Here is a 21,158-nt window from a genome sequence, read left to right as displayed (position 1 = left end):
TGTAAAGAAATGAAAGTAGACTTCTCAGAATTGAAATATATATAAATTGGTGATAATTCATATAAATAGCAGTAGCCTTTAGTTACCCGTGTAGTATATCAACTTCAACAGATTAAAACAGACAAGGAAGAGTTTTGTAGTGTTGTGACACACTCTTCAACGACTTTACACAGGGGTATATCAGGATAAGGCAATTGAAGTAAAGGAAACTCTTTCTGTTTCAGAGGTAAGATCGAGATAAAATACAATAAAATTTAATCCGGTATCGATTTGCTTACATCAGCCTATTTTAAAATATTACCTTTACTTAAAAAGGTCATTTTTGGTAAGAATTTTTTTTGTACTTTTGACGTTTATTTTATTTTTTACGCCCTGATAATCTCAAAAACATTTAAAGCATATATTTTTTTCTTTTTCTTATAAATCATCTTCTCAGATAAAATAATTCGTATTTTAAATTCGTAAGCACCTTTCTTAATTTCGTGCAATTCAAAAAAAGTCAACTCTTCGGTTTTCTTCTCTCCCTTAGTACATGTAATATTAGCCATGATTTGATGAAAAATAATTTTACATCATATTCCTATTGTCTCAAAATTTAATGCCATGCTATTTTGAAAGATAACTAATGTAACACAAAAAAAAATTGAAGTTCAAATCCAGGAATTAAAACGCATTCACATACAATAATCTAATGACATTTTTTTTGAAATTGCTTGATGATGCAGTCCTTAAAATGATAGTATACGACAAAACAATTAAAAGGTTCCCAAATCCTAACTTAAAGATGTTTTCAGTATCTTTTCTAACAATTTGTGATGTAAATGTATCATTGGCGTTATAACCTTTAATTCATTCACGTTTATGTTAATTGTCATTTAAAGGGCTCAACTTTTTGCTGTAGCTACACAAGGATGAACTCTCATCCAGAGTTTTCCAGAGAGGACCGTGATTATGTACGAAACAAACAATCAAGTAGACGTCCAAGTTTAAAAGAATTAACCAGATCACATTACAGAAGCATACCATATGAATATCACCGACTAAAAGAAAACAAACACAAGCATTCAAATCACAATGAGTATCCAACCTCAAAAAATCATTCTAATAGAAATGCTTGTAGGCGTGAAAGCACCTCGAAAAGATATCGAATATCAGAAGAAAACCATAAAGATTTAAATAGGTCTGCGGTGAACATGGATGAAAACGCTTATAGAATGTACGATAATGATCAAATATCACGAGATTACCGTGAAGATAGAATGAGGTCTATAAGACGTGGGTGTGAGGACACGCCCAACGGTTACCGTGGAAACCAGACGTCATGGGAGGACCACGAAGAAATGGATAGATTTACTAGTCGGAGCTATGAAGACCTGCGAAACAGTTATCATCGGGACCAACCTCCCAGAAAAGACTTCCAATATAGGAATAGATCTACTAGACCAAGATATGAAGGCAAGCAAAGCAGTTGTAGTCGAGATCAACCATTAAGAAGAGACCACGAAGAAGGAAAAAGGTCTAACAGAAAGAGGAAGGAAGGCATTCCAAACAGTTATCTTAGCAACGAAGCATCAAGAAAAGACAACCAAGACAGGGATAGGTCAGCAACACGCAGACATGATTCCAGAAGAGAAGATGGTTACTTGGAAAAGTTTGAGGGACGTAACATGTCAAGAACAGATGAGTGGATTGTTACACCTGATAAGAATAGTATAGAGGAAAGCGATGACTTTGTTGCTAAAATTTACAAAGTTTTGCTAGATGAAGGTGGTAAATTGAAGAAAAAACGTTTTGAGGCCTGTCTGCGTGCAGAACCATTAACGATGAGATTTATGCCAAAGGGCTCTTTCATCAGATTTTTAGAAGATTATAGAAATGTTTTTGAAATCTCTGATGGATCATATAATGAACAAGAAGAAGGTGAAATAACAGACCCGGAAGTAAGAGCAAGGTCAAATATTCAGATATGCCTTGATCACTCTAGTTCATCTCAGATGTGTAGAGGAAATTGTAATAATTTGCATATCTGTAAATTTAAATTAATCAGCGATTGCCCATTTGAGAATTGTCGGTATGGACATAATCTTGAAACAGATCACAACCGTCATTCTCTTATGCATCACTTTTTGCAATTCCTTAAACCTGATCAGGTCCGGATTTTGATAAGCGATATGGAGCACAGAAGGGGTGTGACAATACCTTCTATTTGCACTTATTACAATAAAATCAAGGGTTGTAATGAACCTATAAAATGTCCACATCTACATGTCTGCGCTTTTATCGCAGGTAAATGTGGGTTCCAACCCAACTGTAAACGTTCTCACAATCTGGAAGACGAACAACCCAAGAAGGTTTTGAGTAAATTTGGGATAGAGGTGAACGCACATAACAAAGCTAGTTTGTTGAAAATGCTTAAATTGGGTTCTCTGCATTCTCCAGGAGGTCAAGGTCAAGGTGGTAGGAAAACAACCCATCTTTATAGTCGTAGTGGATCAATTGTTCCAGATTAGACTGCCCAAGAAGAAACAAAAGACAACCAGGAAGGAAATGTCTTAGAACCTCGCTTTGAAATCAATAAACCTCTTCGTTATTGGAATATACAGTAGATTGTGAAGGATGACTACTACTTTTAAAGGGAAATTTTCGGTTATTGTGAAAAAAAAATCAAAGAATATCTTATAATTGAAATGAAAGAAAATGAGAAAAAGTATTTTTTGAATACACTTTACATACTATAGCTTATAAAAATGTATCTAAGCAGAGAATGTATCCGACTATGCTTTAAAAGTATAGTGTCGTTTGATTGTGTAAGTTTGATGTGAGATTAAAATAAAACGCTTACAAAGTAAAAGATTCTTGAAAACGTATATTGCACCCACAGAGTTCCTGGAACAGTTTTCAAAAAATCACTTATCTGTTGTGTTTGCCGTGAATATCTACAAAATAAAGGTTGTTTAATCCATTTCAAGTATTTGTTTGTTTTACATCATTGTTTAGGAATTTAAAATTTTTTATTTGATTTTGCAAAGTTGCCTTAAACATACAATTAAATTTTTGTTCTTGATTTCTAACGTATTTGGCTACTTCAAAAGTACTCAGTGCTCAGAATATTATGTACAAAACGTATCGCTTCTTACGTTTTTACTAGTGAAATACGTTAATAACAAAACGTAAGTATTGCATGCCAGACTAATAAGCACGTTAAAGATACATCTAAAGTGAATTCAAAACATTCTTGATCATAGAGAAAAAAAACTGCTATTGTACTTTAGAACTGTACTCAGTTATAGGCTACTCACAATCAAAACAAAAAAGGGAAAATAATCAAGATGTAAGCGATGCAAGAAGTTTGAGAAATGCAACACAAGATTATTTCATGAATTCTTAAAATAATCATAAAAATCACAACAGTTGAGCATTGGGTTAGTAACTAAGTATTGCACACACATTTTACGAATTTATTTTTGCACACCAGATATGTAATTTAAGAATAATTTGTGGGAGACAGGCATCACCTAGAAATTATCATGAATATGTCAATATCTTGAGCATACAAGTGCAAAATTTCGGGAAAAAAATATTTGATAAAAAAAAAAAAACATGATCCAGTATTTCTAAATGGAAGGTTTCTGATGAATACTAAATATGCTGTATGAGCAACGTTTTCAAATCTACTTACCCGATACAACAATTAAATAAAAATTTCTATCTTCCACTTCTTTGTTTCTCCTATATTATTTTTTAACAGTATATTAAATACGAGAGGCAAAATCAATCCACAATGATATCAAAAGATGATATGGTCATCAGAAATGGTCATAAATACAGAATTTGCTAATAAATAACATATGTTTGGTACTTTTATAAGTTCTAGTTCGTGTTAACTTACAAACTAACACCACTGCTCAATAACGCATATTATAAGAAACTTACCATTGGAGAGGCAAAGTGCAACGTAACTAGTTTATTTTCTTACATTGTCATTGGATATAATATGCTATATTAATTTATCAAAGCCTATCAAAGACAACTGCTTTTCTTCAACAGAAAATGATATTAGTTACTTTTCTTCATTGTCATTGGATATATGCAATATTAATTTATCAAATTTCTGTATTAATTTGAAACAAAACAGAATTCCCACGCTGAATTAAAGCCTATCAAAGACAACTGCTTTTTTTCAACAGAAAATGAAACTAGTTAATTTTCTTACATTGTCATTGGGTATTTGCAATATTAATTTATCAAATTTCTGTATTTATTTGAGAAAAGGCTTGAATGGAAAAACGAAACACTAGTCTTGTTATGGCATTCAACTCGAAATTTAGATATCTTGATAAGATATTAATTAATAACAGTTACTTCCATTTATTTGTCGATTCGATATATCCAGCAAAAATTGAAGTAAAAGATACCACAGAGCCTGAAAGTTCTGTTTCATATTTGAATAATTGTTAGAGTATTAGATGCACACTGAATTGCCGACGGATTTTTCCGTTATTTTCCGATCATGACAAGTAGCACACGGCGGATATGACCGGCCGGTAGGGGATTCGTACTTCTCCATGGCACCTTATCCCATCCCTGATGTTTTGAAGGTCCGTCTTTGCTCTGCTCCTATTCTGAGCTTAAATACTGTTCTTTAGATAGAAATGGACGATAATGATAACCCTACCAACAAACCTTTAAATGATAAACTTGATAAATTCAAATTGAAATCGCCTATTTGCATTCCTTTTATATGTACCATTATGTATCCATAACCTCTGCATATGGAGTTTTAAATAGAGAAACCCTTTAATTTATACGATTATTGTACATGCTAAATTTAGGGAAAATCTACGGTCGAGTTTTTTTTTTAAACGGACCGATTCAAAATACCTGTATATTACATGTACATTAAAAGTTATTTAATCGTACTTTAAGCAAATTATAGATATACTAAAATAGACTTTTCGATCAATTTATAATATATGATGAGTAATACTACACTGTACAATGCATGTATATGAAACACACAATTCTCCTGTCATGTTTCCGAAGGAGGCATCTCAATATGTCAAAATAAATAAAATTTCCCTGTTTTTATGGAGTACTACAAAGTATTACAGATACAAAGAATTAATACAAAAAAATTATAAAATAAAAAAAATCTCAGATTCTTATGTTTTAATTACATTGAAATAACTTTACAGGGATTAATAACAGACGGTACTTTAAAAGTCCTGGACCAAAATGCAGGTTAAAATTTGGCAATTCGAATTTCCTTGGTTCCAGTGGAAATCTAGATAGTCTAGGGAGTATTCATTATACAAATATGGACTCAATGTAGGTCAAAATGCATTTATAATGACCCAGGGTGACAGATATTGACCTCAGATACATGGAGTATATCGACCGAGGGCGCTAGCCCGAGGTCGATCTATTTCATGTATCTGAGGTCAATATCTGTCATCCTAGGTAATTATAAATGCATATTGACCGTGCATTGAGTTCATATTTATTATATTATATAAATAACATTTCCCAAATAATAATATTTCCCAAATTTATAAGTACAATGCATATCTTCCTAATGTTTACTAAGAGAGTATTAACCATAAACAAGTTGAATGTATATGTTTCAGAATTCATTGAATGTTACTCAGAGGAAAATGTTTCGGTAATAAATTTTAACCCATATCATAATAATAACGCAAGATATCTATCTCCAAATAACACAGAGTATCCCCTCCCCCAGATTGAGAATCGCACTCATTTACACTTGCAGAGGAAATGCACTGACAAAATATAAATACCTATGTCTTCTACGATAAGATACAATCATACATGGCATGCTTGTCTTTATTTTCTATATAGTCTCCGTAATCGCGTAAACAGCGCTAAAACTCTGCTCGCCGAGTGGAAAAGTCGAACTCAACCATGAAATGGTATGTACTAAGTATTCTCGAAAAAAGTTCACAGATATCCTTGTAATTGTTTTGTATTCTCAGCCCCAGAGTTCTTAACTATATCTTTTATTAAATTTTCCTCACCTACAACTTGTGAACTTCCATGTTTGCCTAAGCGAAAGTGAAAACGAGGCAGCTCGTGCGAGTCATTATTCGCTTTCAGCGGTCGTTATTAAAAAATAATAACTTCGTATTGGCCAATCAGATTACCGGATTTCACAAAGTTATATAATATTACCCAGTATTTATTGTAGTAAGAAATACAAATAGATGATATCACCTATTGGAATTTGTGATATCACCGATTCAAATGGAATAGGTGATATAAACTATTTGAATATGTAATATCACTTATCGAATAGGTGATATTACCTATTCAGCAAGTATAGGTGATATCACATATTCATTTCCAATTCCAAAAGTGAAGGATATGGAGATAACGAGCAGTAACCATAATCAAATATAAAACAATACAAAATAGGAGCAGAGCAAACACGGACCTCTAAAACATCAGAAGTGGGATCAGGTGCCATGGAGGAGTGAGCATCCCCTGCTGACCGGTCACACCCGCCGTGTGCTCCTTGTCATGATAGGGAAATAACGGAGTTTAAATCCATCGCCAATTCAGTGTATAAATAATGGACTAACAATTACAACCAAGCTATATGATAAACGTGATGACTTTACCTTTTCTATCTTCAACTTTCCTTACTTACAATGTACCTTCATCACCTGCATACGGAGTCTATACATCTCAGTTGATTCGTTACGCAAGAGCATGCTCTGCGTAAGAAACAATTTCTTAAACGAGGTAAATTATCAACACGCAAGTTGATGAAACAAGAATATTAACAGTCTCGTTTAAAGTCAACATTTCGTAAATTTTATGATCGCTACAATGACCTTGTCAGCAAATACAATTTATCATTGAGACAAATGCTGACTGACGTTTTTCATACTTATTTTTAGTCCATTATTTATACACTGTATTGACGACAGATTTTTCCCTTATTTCCCTATCATGACAAGGAGCACATGGCGGATGTGATCGGTCATCAGGGGATGCTCCGTCCTCCATGGCACCTGATCCCAGGTCTGATGTTTTGGAGGTCCGTGTTTGCTCTGCTCTTATTTTGTATTGTTTTATGTACTTTGAGATTGAATACTGTTCGTTATCGCCATATGTTGACTGTTATATAAAATTATGTTGACTGTTATATAAAATGCCACGGAACCTGGTGGACTGTCACACACTAAACCTTTAGAGTGCAAACAGTCTGCTGACTGGTTGGAAATACCCGACATGGTTTCAATTTTACAGTTAAAAAAAGATTCAGCGCTACACAATATCATGATGATGACTGGACACAAAATTAAAACTCTTGGGGCTCGTTTCTCAAAAAAGCTTATGGCGTTAAGCTTAGTACGGACTAAATCAGTAACAAGACCCGAGAATTTGACTAAGTTGCGTTTCACAAAAATTTGGAGACTTAGTCAAGACTAATCTTAAGCTGAAATCTACCTCTGCTCATGAGTAGTGTTTTGTACACAACTTGGTAAAAGTGGCAGGTGTTTTGATCACCAAAACTTAAAATCTTTGGATGATAATGGGAAAGGAAAGTACAACATCAAACTTTATATGAAAAACAAATATCAATAAATTTTGCTTATCAAAAATATCGATCAGTTTGAAAATCGTTCCTTGTTAATGTGTTTAAATCTAGATAAAATTTTCAACAAACATTCTGCATTTATAAAACAAACATTGTATGATTATATTCTTAAAGGAAATTGAAAAGCAATTGCTAGATTTAAGAAAAAACTGATAATGTTGTATTTTGTACCTCTTACGGTCTAAATAAATCTGATCCTGACAGGAAATATTCAGTAATTTATGAAAATATAGACTTCTTGTCTGTAATATACGGACTAGGCGTTTCAGTCAAATGATATGGCAGAGCCCCTGTCACATCTCAGACTTGAACGGGAGGATCCGCAGTCGTTTTATTTACCCTGGTTTGTGTAACGAATCACTGAAGTTGATTTACCATAATCTATAATGAAACTTGTTTTCTTTTCTTAAAGAAAAATTAACATTTTGTGTTTTTATGCAAGTGAATGAATAATCAAAGCGAAAATTAGAAGATCGAGCATGATTGAAATATTTAAAAATATTTTTTACATGGTAGCAGTGTGTGGGAATTAACAATATATCTTACAGGAACAATGAAAATATACCTGTGAATGTACATTCTTAAAAAAGAAAGTGAATTACACAATCTAGCTATGACGTAACAGAGAACAAAGACCAGGGCCCGCCATCATAAAACATACTTAAGTCTGAGAATGCTCTCAAGTCTGAGAATTTTCTCAAATCTAAAATTCTCAGCGGCTGTTATAAAAAAGTTGAGAAAAATAAAAATTCCAGAGACTCTGTTTTATTCTAAAATTCTCAGGTGAGTAATTCTCAAGACTTGAGTTGAGATTTTCTTTTGAGAATTCTCAAAGTTTTATGACGGCGAACTCAGGATAATGCGAACAGTGATGTTGACTTTGCTATAAAATGACACGGATGCTGGGGACTGTAACAACTCAAACACTAAGACTGTGAACAGTCTGCTGACTGGTTGGAAATAACCTACATGGTTTCACTGTTACAGTCAAAAAATGATAAAGTGCTTCACCATGTCACTGTCATAGTAAACAAGATAAAGCACTACACAATGCCATGATGATGACTGGACAAGACTACTGGGGCCAATTTCTCAAAAAGGCTTACAACCCTTAGCTGAGTCCGGAATAAATCAGTAACTACCCATTCCTTTCTGTTTGAGTTCTTTTCTTTTTGACATTAAGGGGGTCATCTGTGGTTTTCATTGCGCATCATAGTAAAATGAAGCGTATCTACTGTTTTAGTGCAACTTTTTTCGCTTAATTGATAAAATTAAACAAAATTAAGAAATTACAGGTTTAAAAAAATATTTACAATTTCATAAAACTGATTTTTTAACCGATTTTCAATTGATAAGTAGTTGACGTCGGTACTGTGTGCTTTTGACGTAATGGTAAACTGAAGCTTTCAAAGAAATGCGTGATGAAAATGTAATCAAATAAAAAGTATAATAACATACGCTTTTGAAATTCAAAACATAGAAATTTAAGAATATCTACATTATTTTCATTATGTATTCATTTAAATCCATTGCGCCCGTCATATTTGTAGCATTCTATAAAAACAGGAAATTTTGTTAATTTTTGGTATTTTGAGATGCCCCCTCTGGTAACAAGACGGTAGAATTTTGTGTTTCCTACACATTATGTGCAATATAGTATTAGTAATCAAATATTATAATCTGAACAAAAAGCCTATTATATAATTTGCTTTTAAAGTGCTAAAAATTGGCATTTTCCTATATAATCCTACAGTAAATGTACCTGTATTTTGAGACGGTCCCTAGAGAATATCTGGACTGTAGATTTCCCCCAAACTTTGGCATGTACACTGAAGTTAATGTAAGTTATAAATGGTATGAAAATGAAGAGTTTCGCTATAATAGTTTCCACACAATAAAACCAAAGTTGGCCCCCTTAAAACATGTCTTCTAGTTTCAAATTCAATTTACCAGACTGTAAGGGTATTTTTTCTTTCAGGTATCTGTCGATAAAGCGATGGTAGCTAGTCAATGTGTCTGGCTCATACTCTGACCCATCCGCCTTCCTTATGGATATTAGAATGACTCTAGGAAGTTGTCCAGTTCACTTTTCGGTATTCTGTTAATCCACGAGTTTCATTTCTAGGGCTCAGCTGCAGCCATGTAGTGAATTGTTTTACAGCAGACTGTGTTTTCCTGACAGTGTTCTTGTTTTTCATGTTTTCAATAAGATTTGATTTTTTTTTCTTCAGATATCTAAATAAAGGTTGGAGCATTTCTTTGTTCTTTGTTTTCCTTAGAATTTTCTACACCTACATTTTGCTTGATTTCTTCAGGCAGCATAGCAGAATTATATCCTTATTAAGAAAACCAGCCAAGTCCAAGTCAGAATTAATGGTGTTGTCAAGAAATTCAAAATCAGATAAAAAGTCTAAATCGCCCAATTCTGGTAATTCTGTCATTTTGCAGGTTTTACTGTGTGCAGTCATAAGAATGGTAAGATTTTGATATCCTTGTTTTTGTGAACAAGTAAAATACAGGTTAATTATTAAATAATCTTGTAAATTTGGTTCTTTCATTTTTATTTTCAATCAATTCATTATACATATATCAATTGCATAAGTATCTATGAAACGAACAAATATGGATTTGTTTACACTGAAATTAATTACTTCAGGCATTATTACCGTGAAAAAAGTAGTCCGCGCAAGATGTGTGTACTGCGTACTACGTCATCAGTTTCAGAGAGTGGTGATATGGATTCAGAAAACTACAGTGTGGTGATCCGGAAAGTCGGATCACGTTGTCACGTTATTACGTAAATTCAACAGAAAAATTAAGTGATACACATTAGGTAATTAATAAATACCAGAATCATGGAAAGCTTCACTAGAAATGCAGTTCAATAAATAATTACAAACACTGGATTTCCAGCTATGCTCAATATTGTTACAACACACAAATGTGATAATGCGGTAAAAACTCAAACTTTTTATCATGTTTATATGAGAAACAGATAAAAAAGAAATTTTGCTTATTAAAAAATATCTATGAGTAGGGAAATCATGACTTGTAAATGTCTTAAATATAGATAAAATCATTAAGAAAATTCTGCATCTATAAAACAAATATTATCTGGTTATATTCTTAATTGAAATTGTAAAGGAATCGCTAGATTTAAGAAAAAAAAATGGTTATGTTGTAATTTGTACCTCTCACGATCTAAATAAATATGATCCCGACTGGAAATATTGCAAATTATTATATCAATATCAATTTAATGCACAAGTCATCATTTTGTAAGTTCTATGGTCGATACAATGACCTTGTCAGCAAATACAATTTATCATTGAGTCAAATGCTGACTGACATTTTTCATACTATAATTGTTAGCCTATTATTTATATCGAATTGACGACGGATTTTCCGTTATTTCCTTATCATGACAAGCAGCACACGGCGGATGGGATCGGTCAAAAGGGGATTGTCACTCCTCCATGGCACCTGATCCCACCTCTGATGTTTCGGAGATCCGTGTTTGCTCTGCTCTTATTTTGTATTATTGGACCTTGATATTGAATACTGTTCGTTATCTCCATATCCTTCTGAAAAGTGCAATATCATAAAATACACATGTATCAGATTGAATCCCAATATGTCTTATTCAGTTAGAATCGATTATGATGATATTCTATTTAAAGACATTTTGGGTGTTCATGGAAAATCATCTTATATTGCTGTTCTATATGAGTTGGGACAGTTCCCACTATTTTATTTGTGTTTTGAAAATATGTATAAATTTTATTTAAGACTGAAAAACTGAGACGAAGAAAACTCTACAACAAAGATTGTCTTTATCTTCAATGGACATATCACATAAAACTTTAAAATATAAATTAGAGGAACACTATAGAAACAAAATCAGTGAACAATTAAAAAACATTTCTGAATCAAATTCTGGGAAAGTAACTTTATATAGTAATATAAATGATTTAAAGGAATATAAATTTCAAAGCTATCTAGAATTACCATTGAGAAAATCTGAAAGAACAATCCTAACAAAAGTAAGAATTAGTGCTCATACACTACATATTGAAATGGGGAGATACTCAAGGCCACCTATTCCTAGATAAAAATATGTATGTCATTTTTGTAATTTTTTTTATTGAAAATGAAAACCATTTTGTACTTTATTGCCCTAGTTATGATTATTGTATATTACAATATTACAATATATTTAATGCTCAATGTTACATGAAGGAAAACCCTATTATTGACATTATTAACCCTACAACGCAATGGTGCAAAAGGCTCGGCCCATCCACTTTTTTGCGTACAGTATTTTTGATATAATAAATTATTATTTAGATTCTGGTTGTCTCCCCTTGCCCTTCTTTTACATTTTTTGTCGCTGTAAGGTCGAACTCTGACAAATTCCATGATTTGAAAAATTAATTAGGTTTTTGACTTAAACAGTTAATGCATTCTAGTTTGTAGTTTAAGTTTTTTCACTAACTTTCAGTTTTTTTTTTGTTTTTTTTTTTTGGGGGGGGGTGCTCTCTTCCACTTTTTAAGCTGTAGCTACAAGCTTGTTTTAGTCCTTTGTCATTACCTTATGTATATTTATTTTAATGTAAAGCTTACCGCAAGTTGAAAGACAATCTGATTTATATTCAAAGGAAACTTTCAAACTTTCAAAACTTTCTAAAACGAGGTAAATTATTGACAAGCAAGTTGATGAAACAAGAATATCAGACGTCTGCTTTAAAGTCATTATTTCGTAAGTTCGATCGTCGATACAATGAGCTTGTCCGCAAATACAATTTTTAGTCAAATGCTGACTGACGTTTTTCATGCTAATTGTTGGTCCATTGTTTATACACTGAATTGACGACGGATTTTTCTGTTGTTTCCTGATCATGACAAGGAGCACACGGCGGGTATGACCGGTCGGCAGGGGATGCTCATCCTTCGTGGGAACTGATCCCACCTCTGATTTTTCGGAGGTCCGTGATTGCTCTGTTCCTATTTTGTATTGTTTTATGGACTATGAGATTGAATACTGTTCGTTATCTCCATATCCTTCTTTTAAAGGAAAAATCCCGCACATATTATGTTTCTTTGATGTAATTTGCATCTACATAGGTTTTAGATTAATTGAGAGAGAGAGGGAGAGTTTTCCTACAGACTTTTAAATTACTTATGTTACATCTTACGAGAGATAATTCAATTAACACTGAAAATCTCATGATACATACGACTTCTTTTGAATTAACTACTCAGGAAGAACATAGGAAATAGTGATTAGATATGGAATATAATCAACACAGTTTTCAATAAAAGAATGAGTGTATATCTAAAAATAATTTAAAATGTCTCCGCCCGCACAATAAACATACAACCCAACCCTCACATCTGCATGATATATCTTAATAAAGTATTATAATTTCATTTTGTTTATAACAAATTCATATTAAAGCTCTCAACTTTTCAGCGATAAACACTTATTTTTCTGAGTGCTACATGTATTGCTTGGATGATCAACGCCTAGTCGTGCACTATATAAACGGTGTCTTACCCATCAGAAACTTTCGCGAAAATGGGATCACTAAAATTACTTTGCTTAATGCTATCGATTTCCGTGTACAGAGCCTTTTGTCAGATACAGTTACCTGCAAAAGCATCTGGCGAATCTAATGTGTTACCCAGTACCGTATCAGGTAGAGCGTCCAACGCCCTACGTGACATTCTGAATCAGGAAAGCCTGGTCCGCTTCGCTATGGTGCAAAAAATACAAAGTGTGGTTATAGATGCCATAGACAATAAAAATGATAGGCAACTTATGAAGGCAAAGCTCAGTGTGATGACAAAGGACCTGAAGGATTTGGAAACAAAAAGTCAAAATATGGAGGCCGAAAACAACAAACTTAAAGAGGAATTAAAGGTGATGTATGGGAAAGTGAATGACAATAGGAACTTTACAAAGGACGTAATTCAAAATCTTGATCAGAAAATGAAAAGTAAGACTTCAGCTCTCCACGATGAAAATCTTAAACAAGCCTTGAAAAATTTGGCATATGAAAAACAGCTTGATTTGTTAAATAATACTATAAAACAAATGGAAAGAAGTGTTGGAAAAGACATAGAGACACTGAAATCATCGGACATGAGCACATTGGAGAGAATAAACACTCTGAATACTGTAAACCAACTTTTATTCGCGTGCGAGAATTTTTCGCGAGGTTCGCGAGAGCCTCGTCATCGCGAATATTTCTCGCCGCGAACGGGTCCTTCAAGTCTCTATTACTATTAAAATCAATTCCAGAAAAGCTTGATCGCGAAAATAAATCGTCGCAAACTAGTTTACTCTCGGTAAATCGCGAAATAAAGTCGTCGCGAATAAAAATTGGTTTACAGTAAGTCGCATGCAATAGAAGTAATCAAGAACTTCCAAAAAGTTAAAGAACTTGATGATAGCTTTCGAAATAAAAGTTTGGTTCTGGAAAACATTGATCGAGGACTGACTGAAGGAATTGAGGTTCTCCAAGACCAAATGAATGAAGTGAACGCGACATTACAGATTAGTGGCGTAGACGTACTTGCCAGACAAATTAAAAAGATGGAGGACACGTTCTCGAGTTTTGCAGTGACTGTGTCAGAAGGTACAGAATTATCTAAATTCTATATTAGTCAAAATTTCCAAGTCACCAGGCAGGTTTTTGCTTTACATCGCTCTTATATTGAATTATTTTAACAGTATAATTTAATAAGTTTACAGGATAAAAAGTAACAAAACATTTTTTTCTCACTTAATTATACCCGCACTTTCTAAAGAAAGTTCGGGTATATTGTTGTTACTCATGTCCGTCCGTCCGTCCGTCTGTCACACTTTTCTTCCCTGAACTCCTCCTACATTTTACACAGTAGCTTAATCATCTTTTGGGAGATGGTTGATGGTGTCATGTAGATGTGCAGTAAAGTTTTGGAATTTTGATTTTGCCCCAGGGGGTCAAATGGGGGTCGAAAAATGACGTTTTTTGTGCAAAAAGTCCCGTCTTCCCTGAACTCCTTCTTCATTTTACTCAGCAGCCTAATCACCTTTTGGGGGATGATTGGTGGTGTCATGTAGATGTGCAGTAAGGTTTCTGAATTTAGATTTTGCCCCGGGGGGGGTCAAATGGGGGTCGAAAAATGATGTTTTTTATGCAAAAAGCCCCATCTTCCCTGAACTCCTCTTACATTTTACTCAGCAGCCTAATCATCTTTTGGGGGATAATTGGTGGTGTCATGTAGATGTGCAGTAAGGTTTCGGAATTTTGATTTTGCCCCAGGGGGTCAAACGGGGGTCGAAAAATGATGTTTTTTATGCAAAAAGCCCCGTCTTCCCTGAACTCCTTCTACATTTTACACAGTACCCTAATCATCTTTTGGGAGATGGTTGGTGGTGTCAGGTAGATGTGCAGTAAGGTTTCGGAATTTTGATTTTGCCCCGGGGGATCAAATGGGGGTCGAAAAATGACGTTTTTTATACAAAAAGCCCCTTCTTCCCTGAACTCCTCCTACATTTTACACAGAAGCATAATCATCATTTGGGAGATGGTTGGTGGTGTCATGTAGATGTGCAGTAAGGTTTCGGAATTTTGATTTTGCCCTGGGGGGTCAAATGGGGGTCGAAAAATGATGTTTTTTTATGCTAAAAGCCCAGTCTTCTCTGAACTCCTCTTACATTTTACTCAGCAGCCTAATCACCTTTTGGGAGATGGTTGGTGGTGTCATGTACATCTGCAGTAAGGTTTCAGAATTTTGATTTTGCCCCGGGGGGTCAAATGGGGGTCAAAAAATGACGTTTTTTATGCAAAAAGCCCTGTCTTCCCTGAACTTCTCATACATTTTACACAGTAGCTTAATCATCTTTTGGAAGATGGTTGGTGGTGTCAGGTAGATGTGCAGTAAGGTTTCTGAATTTAGATTTTGCCCCGGGGGGTCAAATGGGGGTCGAAAAATAACGTTTTTTATGCAAAAAGCCCTGTTTTCCCTGAACTCCTCTTACATTTTAATCAGCAGCCTAATCATCTTTTGGGAGATGGTTGGCGGGGACATGTAGATGTGCAGTAAGGTTTCGGAATTTTGATTTTGCCCTGGGGGGTCAAATGGGGGTCGAAAAATGATGTTTTTTATGCTAAAAGCCCCGTCTTCTCTGAACTCCTCTTACATTTTACTCAGCAGCCTAATCACCTTTTGGGAGATGGTTGGTGGTGTCATGTAAATGTGCAGTAAGGTTTCGGAATTTTGATTTTGCCCCAGGGGGTCAAATGGGGGTCAAAAAATGACGTTTTTTGTGCAAAAAGCCCTGTCTTCCCTGAACTCTTCCTTAATGTTACTCAGAAGCCTAATCATCTTTTAGGAGAGTTAAATATTTTGAAAATTATGTAAAACATCAACGTCAAGGGGTAAAAAAAGCATTGCATGCTGGGAAACACCTTGAATTCTTATGAGTAATTAATGTACGAGGGCCGTTCAAAAATAACGCGGACTGTGCTATTATTTACTCTTACAAACGTCATAGAGTTATGAAATGTCACAGAAATATGTATCTCAAAGATTCCAATAAATTTTGGGCAAAATTCCTGTATTTCAAAAACATTCTACTAAAATTATCGGTATATTGATATCGCTGATGGAAAGGTACGGAGCACGACAAAAAATCTGAAGCAAAAGCATTTGGAATTCAAAATTTAACTCATTTATTTTCCATAATTCGCAATATTTTTCGACAATTTTCTCAAATATATCTTTAATTTGTTCTATTATTGTGTATTTGGATTTCTGGCGTGATATTTGACGTACTAACAGAAATAAAGCGATTTTCCTCTGATGCGATTCCCGTGAAAACGACTGTGAAAATGACGTCTCGTGAAATGACGGCGCACCACACTTTAGTCGAATTATGTGTAATGCTCGAGATATCGCCAACATAGATCCAAAATATGAATAATAAAACATGTAGTAAACTAGGGTATTCGTGACATTCGTCCACAAATAGCAAATAGGAATTTTAGACCATCAGACCTCTGAAAAATGGCTATACGGGTCACGGGAGGACGGGAAGAAGATTATCGACGAAAACTTGATCCGGACTGTAAAGAACGTGATTGAGAGTCACCAATATCACACTATATTTCATAAATACCTGCAGTTTTTTTGGTTTTAAAACAAAAAAAAGAATAGTCTTTACTTGTTTAATAGATTTAAACCTTGCCAAGAAATGGTGTTTGGATGTTGAGTAGATAAGATAACTCAAACTGTACAGGTTCTCTTGGGAAAATGTTGAGAAAATGAAAGCTCAATCACATATTTTTTAATGATGTCTGTGACGTCGAAGATATTGCTGCTCCGTGACTTAATGATATGTCCTGAAGAATCACTAAAAATTGATACCAATTTACAACATTTTGATATGAAATTTTGTAGACCATATAAGTGAAGATTTTTTTTACATTATGTGCGACATTTTGCCCGATTATGTCGTCAAATATTTTTTCTGTGCAGCAAGTCCGCGTAATTTTTGAACGGCCCTCGTACATGTCAAATTTGAGAGTCATATCTCATCTCAATCAAAAGTTATAAGCAAATGCAACATTTTTGAAAAGTTGGTTAGGCTTGACCGCTTCAAGGTCAAGATCACAGAGTAAAAGTCATGATTTATTTGGAAAGGTCTTATCACAGGTAATAATATACATGCATTATGATATGAATGCCCTAACTTTTCTCTTTCAAAATGATGAATTTATAACAATTTAATTTTTTTGCAAGTAGGTCAAACTTCTAGGTCACATGTAAAAAAAAAAACCCATGCCATTCTCACAGGTAAACACTAATACATAAGTTTAATATGAATGTCTCTTCTCATTCAGTAGATATGACCGTGATGACCAAGGTTAAATTTATTGAGACAGATGGACAGTCTGACATACAAATGTACATATTTCTATATGAATTGGGTAAAATTGGCGTAGTGGTTCTAGAGAAGTTAAAAATATAAAAAGTTTTCAGACAAACAGATGGACGACACGTCACGACAGACGTTATATGCTAAGGAAACCAGAAAAGCTCAAATGAGTGTTTTGAAAGGGTTACAATATGGTTGCAGTATTTGAAAAGCTGTTTTTTTCATGCAGAGATATGCATGACCAACATATTCATGTTTTATATTTTCTTTAGTAATTTGTTTGTTTGTTGTGAATACATCTCTCTTGGGAATTTTTCCCTCATATGGAGACACCACCAAATAATAAGGAAGACAAGATGTGTTTGTGAAACACTGATGTCCCTGTATGGAAGCCTATGGCGAAGGTTGAAGTTTCTCAAATATATGTCAAACTCAAAGGTCAAGGTCAAAGGGTTCAAATTGTTAGTATCAGAAGAAAGTCTTGTCACAAGGAATGCACATGTGAAATAAAGAAATCCCTAGTAATTCCTGTTCAAAAGTTAATTGCCAAGGTTAATTTTTTTTTTAAGTGGTTCAAACTCTAGGGTCAAGGTCAAACATATTTATACCTGTTGACAGTCCACAATGAATACACATGTTAAGCATGAAAGCCCTAGCACCTACTGATCAAAATTTAGGCCAAATTTAAAGTTTGGTATTTTTCTTGTAAAAATGTGTATCCTAGGTCAAGTGATCAGAGGTAAAAATTAATGGTACCCAAATAAAAGGTCTTTATTGTCACAAGAAATAAACCTATAAAATGTGGAAGCCATTTGTATAGCCCATCCCACTTAAAACTTATGGGCAAGGTTCTAATTTCTGCAGACAAATAGACAGACATAATATAAACACAAGAAACAAAATATGTATAATTAGTCAAATGGAAAAAAATATACTATTTAATTGGAATCACAAAATAGATTGTTATTTCAGGGACAGGGAGTGGGTAGGGAGATTGGAAATCCCCCATCCCCCCCCCCCCCGCCTGGAAGTTGCTTTGTTATTTAAACAAGACTATATACTGAAGCAAATAAAAAATGACTTTGGACATCCTCCCCCTAACTTAGAAAACATTGACCACACTATCATTGTTTTTATTTTGTTTATTTGTTTTCAGTTTTTTTTTCTCCTGCTTGCCAGGAAATTCTGGGCTGGAATTTTTTGACTGAGATGTGAACCCCCCTCCCTACTCCCGAAAAAAATTCTGGATCCGCACCAGTATTGGCAGTAACTGAATGTCACATCGACAACGGGAGATAACTTCACAATCTGAAATTCGTCTAGTGGAATGAGAGCACCAAATCCCCGGATGTACACATGGCTTTGTTTGTTATGGAACATTAAACAGGATACTGAATGGGTAGGCGTTACGCCATTTGCTGAAATCAGGTATGTAATTGTTTTCATTTTAAAGTAAAATTAATGACGTTTGAAATAAATGATGGGATGAGGGAATGTTACAGAAACTATAGAATTACCAGGGCAGATTTTAGGAGTGGGGGTTGATTTTTTATGTCGCGTGTTATTTACTGCGGATCTCTATAAGTTGAAAATAACTGCAATTTTGACCTATAAACGCCATGGGACCATATATTTTTTTCAGTATTTTTTGTTAGGGCTTAGAACGAAGTTTGAAATGATGCTAAGGATTTTTCTGAAATTGTCATAGTAAAGTACTGAGAGGGCCTAAGGTTTGTATAGAGTTCTATGGGAAAATAATTAGTAGTCTTTTCCCTATAGAAACCCCATTTTTGGAATGTCATGTGACTTAATTGATAAATATAGGTAATTTATTTTAACCAATCAATGAGTCTAAGTAAATTGAACAATATGGCAGACATTTTTGGGAAATTAAAAGAGAAACTGAATTCTAGAAGTGAAAAAGAGGGGGAGTGCAGATATTGGAGAGGGGGGACTGATAGATATGGATATGGGGTCATGCGGGAGCCTTGGCCAGAGGAGGGTAGTACTGTTGAGAAGGTGCACCGGGTTGCTCTTATGGTAGAGAAGAGGCTGACCAAGTCCCAGTTTGCAGCTGCAGGCCTGGAGGTCAGTCATCTCTGCCATAAGAAGCTGTGTATCAACCCGGTGCACCTTACTACGGAAAACCATGCCACGAACCAAGAACGCATGCACTGTGCTAACCAGGGATTTTGTTGTGGGGCCCACCACCCAAAGTGTATTTTTTAATGTAATTTTTCTTTTCAATAGAATTTTGATAAATAGGGAAAAAAACTAATCACTTGATTTAGAATAATTATGTTCAGGATGCTTTTTTTTATTGCCTCGGGCTCGAGATTCAGCTAATATCATGTTTTTTTTATATTTTACCTCTTCCTGATGTTTTTCATAAAGTTTGTAAATTTTCTTACGCTTAATAACCTTTTTGTTTTGTAGAATTGAGATTTTTCGTATGATTTGTTTAATTGATAATCTTTTTGAATTTTATCTAGGGTATGGTCAACCTGGCCACCAGTGGGGATGGGGGCACCAACCCCTGCACAGAGACCTCGGATGGAGCTGCCCGGACCGTAATTAGAAGAATGAGCTGCACTGTGCGCCCGACCAGGAAAGTTTCTTGTGAAAGTGACATTACGAGGGAGGGAGCGTCGCAGAGTTCTATTGAAGCTTTCGACCTTTTGTGAATTGGTATTTTTGATTGTCTTGTCCAAGACAGCTGGAGACAACCTCTTTGAGATGCAGGCATGGAGCCTTGCTTCGTTCTCGACGGAAGACGGTATTGTAAAACCTTGACCTAAATATGAACTCTTGCTAACCCAGTTATTACTAACTTTCCCTTTACACACCAGAGAGTGTTTTCTGCATAGTGCATGATCTCCCATGTAACATTTCACTATTGCATGTTTGGCATAAGAGAGCTTGTTTTTCATTTTATCTGCATCTCCTGCATATACTGCTTGGGCTTGATTTATCTCAGCCGTGCATCTGTCAACAGCATCAAGGGCAAAGTTATGAAAAGTTTGGTTTTTTTCTGCCATGGTTCTCTTTGGCATGACCTCTAACATTTTTTGATCTTTTTTAATTGCCTTTCTGATCGACTCGGACAAGTGTCGAGTGTCAATGTAGTGAACTGGTTTATTTTGTAGCAGACCGTCCTTGTAGAGGGAATCTGCAGCTCGACCGGCAGAGCTGTCCGGGTCAGTGGTTACCTCCCTTACTTCAAGGCCATCTTTGCAGAGGATTTCGCCATCCCCTCCCGAGCCCAAGTGAACTCATCCCCAATGGTATGGGACATTGGTAGATTTGCCCCACACACCCCACTCTTTTGAAATTTTGGTAAAACATCAAGGTCAAGGGGTAAAAAGTCATAGCATGTTGGGAAACATCTTGTTATGGATAATGTACACTTGAAATGTGAAAGTCGTATGTCTTCTCAATCAAAGGGAAATACAACATTATTAAAAAGTAAGTTAAACTTCAAGGTCAAGGTCACAGAGTCAAAAAGTCATGATACATTTGGAAAGGTCTTATCACAGGTAATATACATGCATGTACAATATGAATGCCCTTTCATTTATCTTTCAAAATGATCAATTTAAAACAATT

General features: G+C 34.7%; 2 protein-coding genes and 1 long non-coding RNA gene across 3 annotated transcripts; all 3 read left to right on the top strand.

Moving 5' to 3' along the window:
- The first annotated feature begins 1,138 nt into the window (after window positions 1-1,138).
- LOC134234237 (uncharacterized) lies at window positions 1,139-2,942 on the top strand. Its single transcript, XM_062716287.1, has one exon. It carries the CDS (start codon window positions 1,194-1,196, stop codon window positions 2,508-2,510), a length of 1,317 nt encoding a protein of 438 aa, XP_062572271.1. The 5' UTR covers window positions 1,139-1,193; the 3' UTR covers window positions 2,511-2,942.
- Window positions 2,943-13,117: 10,175 nt separating this feature from the next.
- On the top strand, window positions 13,118-14,374 carry LOC134234240 (uncharacterized). The gene is made up of 2 exons (XM_062716289.1): window positions 13,118-13,805; window positions 14,025-14,374. Exons 1-2 carry the CDS (start codon window positions 13,203-13,205, stop codon window positions 14,355-14,357), a joined length of 936 nt encoding a protein of 311 aa, XP_062572273.1. The 5' UTR covers window positions 13,118-13,202; the 3' UTR covers window positions 14,358-14,374.
- A 4,684-nt stretch (window positions 14,375-19,058) lies between these two features.
- Window positions 19,059-20,866, top strand: LOC134234239 (uncharacterized). The gene is made up of 3 exons (XR_009985142.1): window positions 19,059-19,782; window positions 20,045-20,328; window positions 20,699-20,866. It is a non-coding gene; the product is annotated as an uncharacterized LOC134234239 (long non-coding RNA).
- Window positions 20,867-21,158: the final 292 nt, after the last annotated feature.

The sequence above is a fragment of the Saccostrea cucullata genome, unplaced genomic scaffold (assembly GCF_032062105.1).
Source record: "Saccostrea cucullata isolate Sc308-1 unplaced genomic scaffold, CSIRO_AGI_Scuc_v1 ctg3938, whole genome shotgun sequence".
Lineage (NCBI taxonomy): Eukaryota > Metazoa > Mollusca > Bivalvia > Ostreida > Ostreidae > Saccostrea > Saccostrea cuccullata.
Note: the sequence above shows the minus strand (reverse complement) of the source record. Positions and strands in the feature narration are given on the sequence as shown.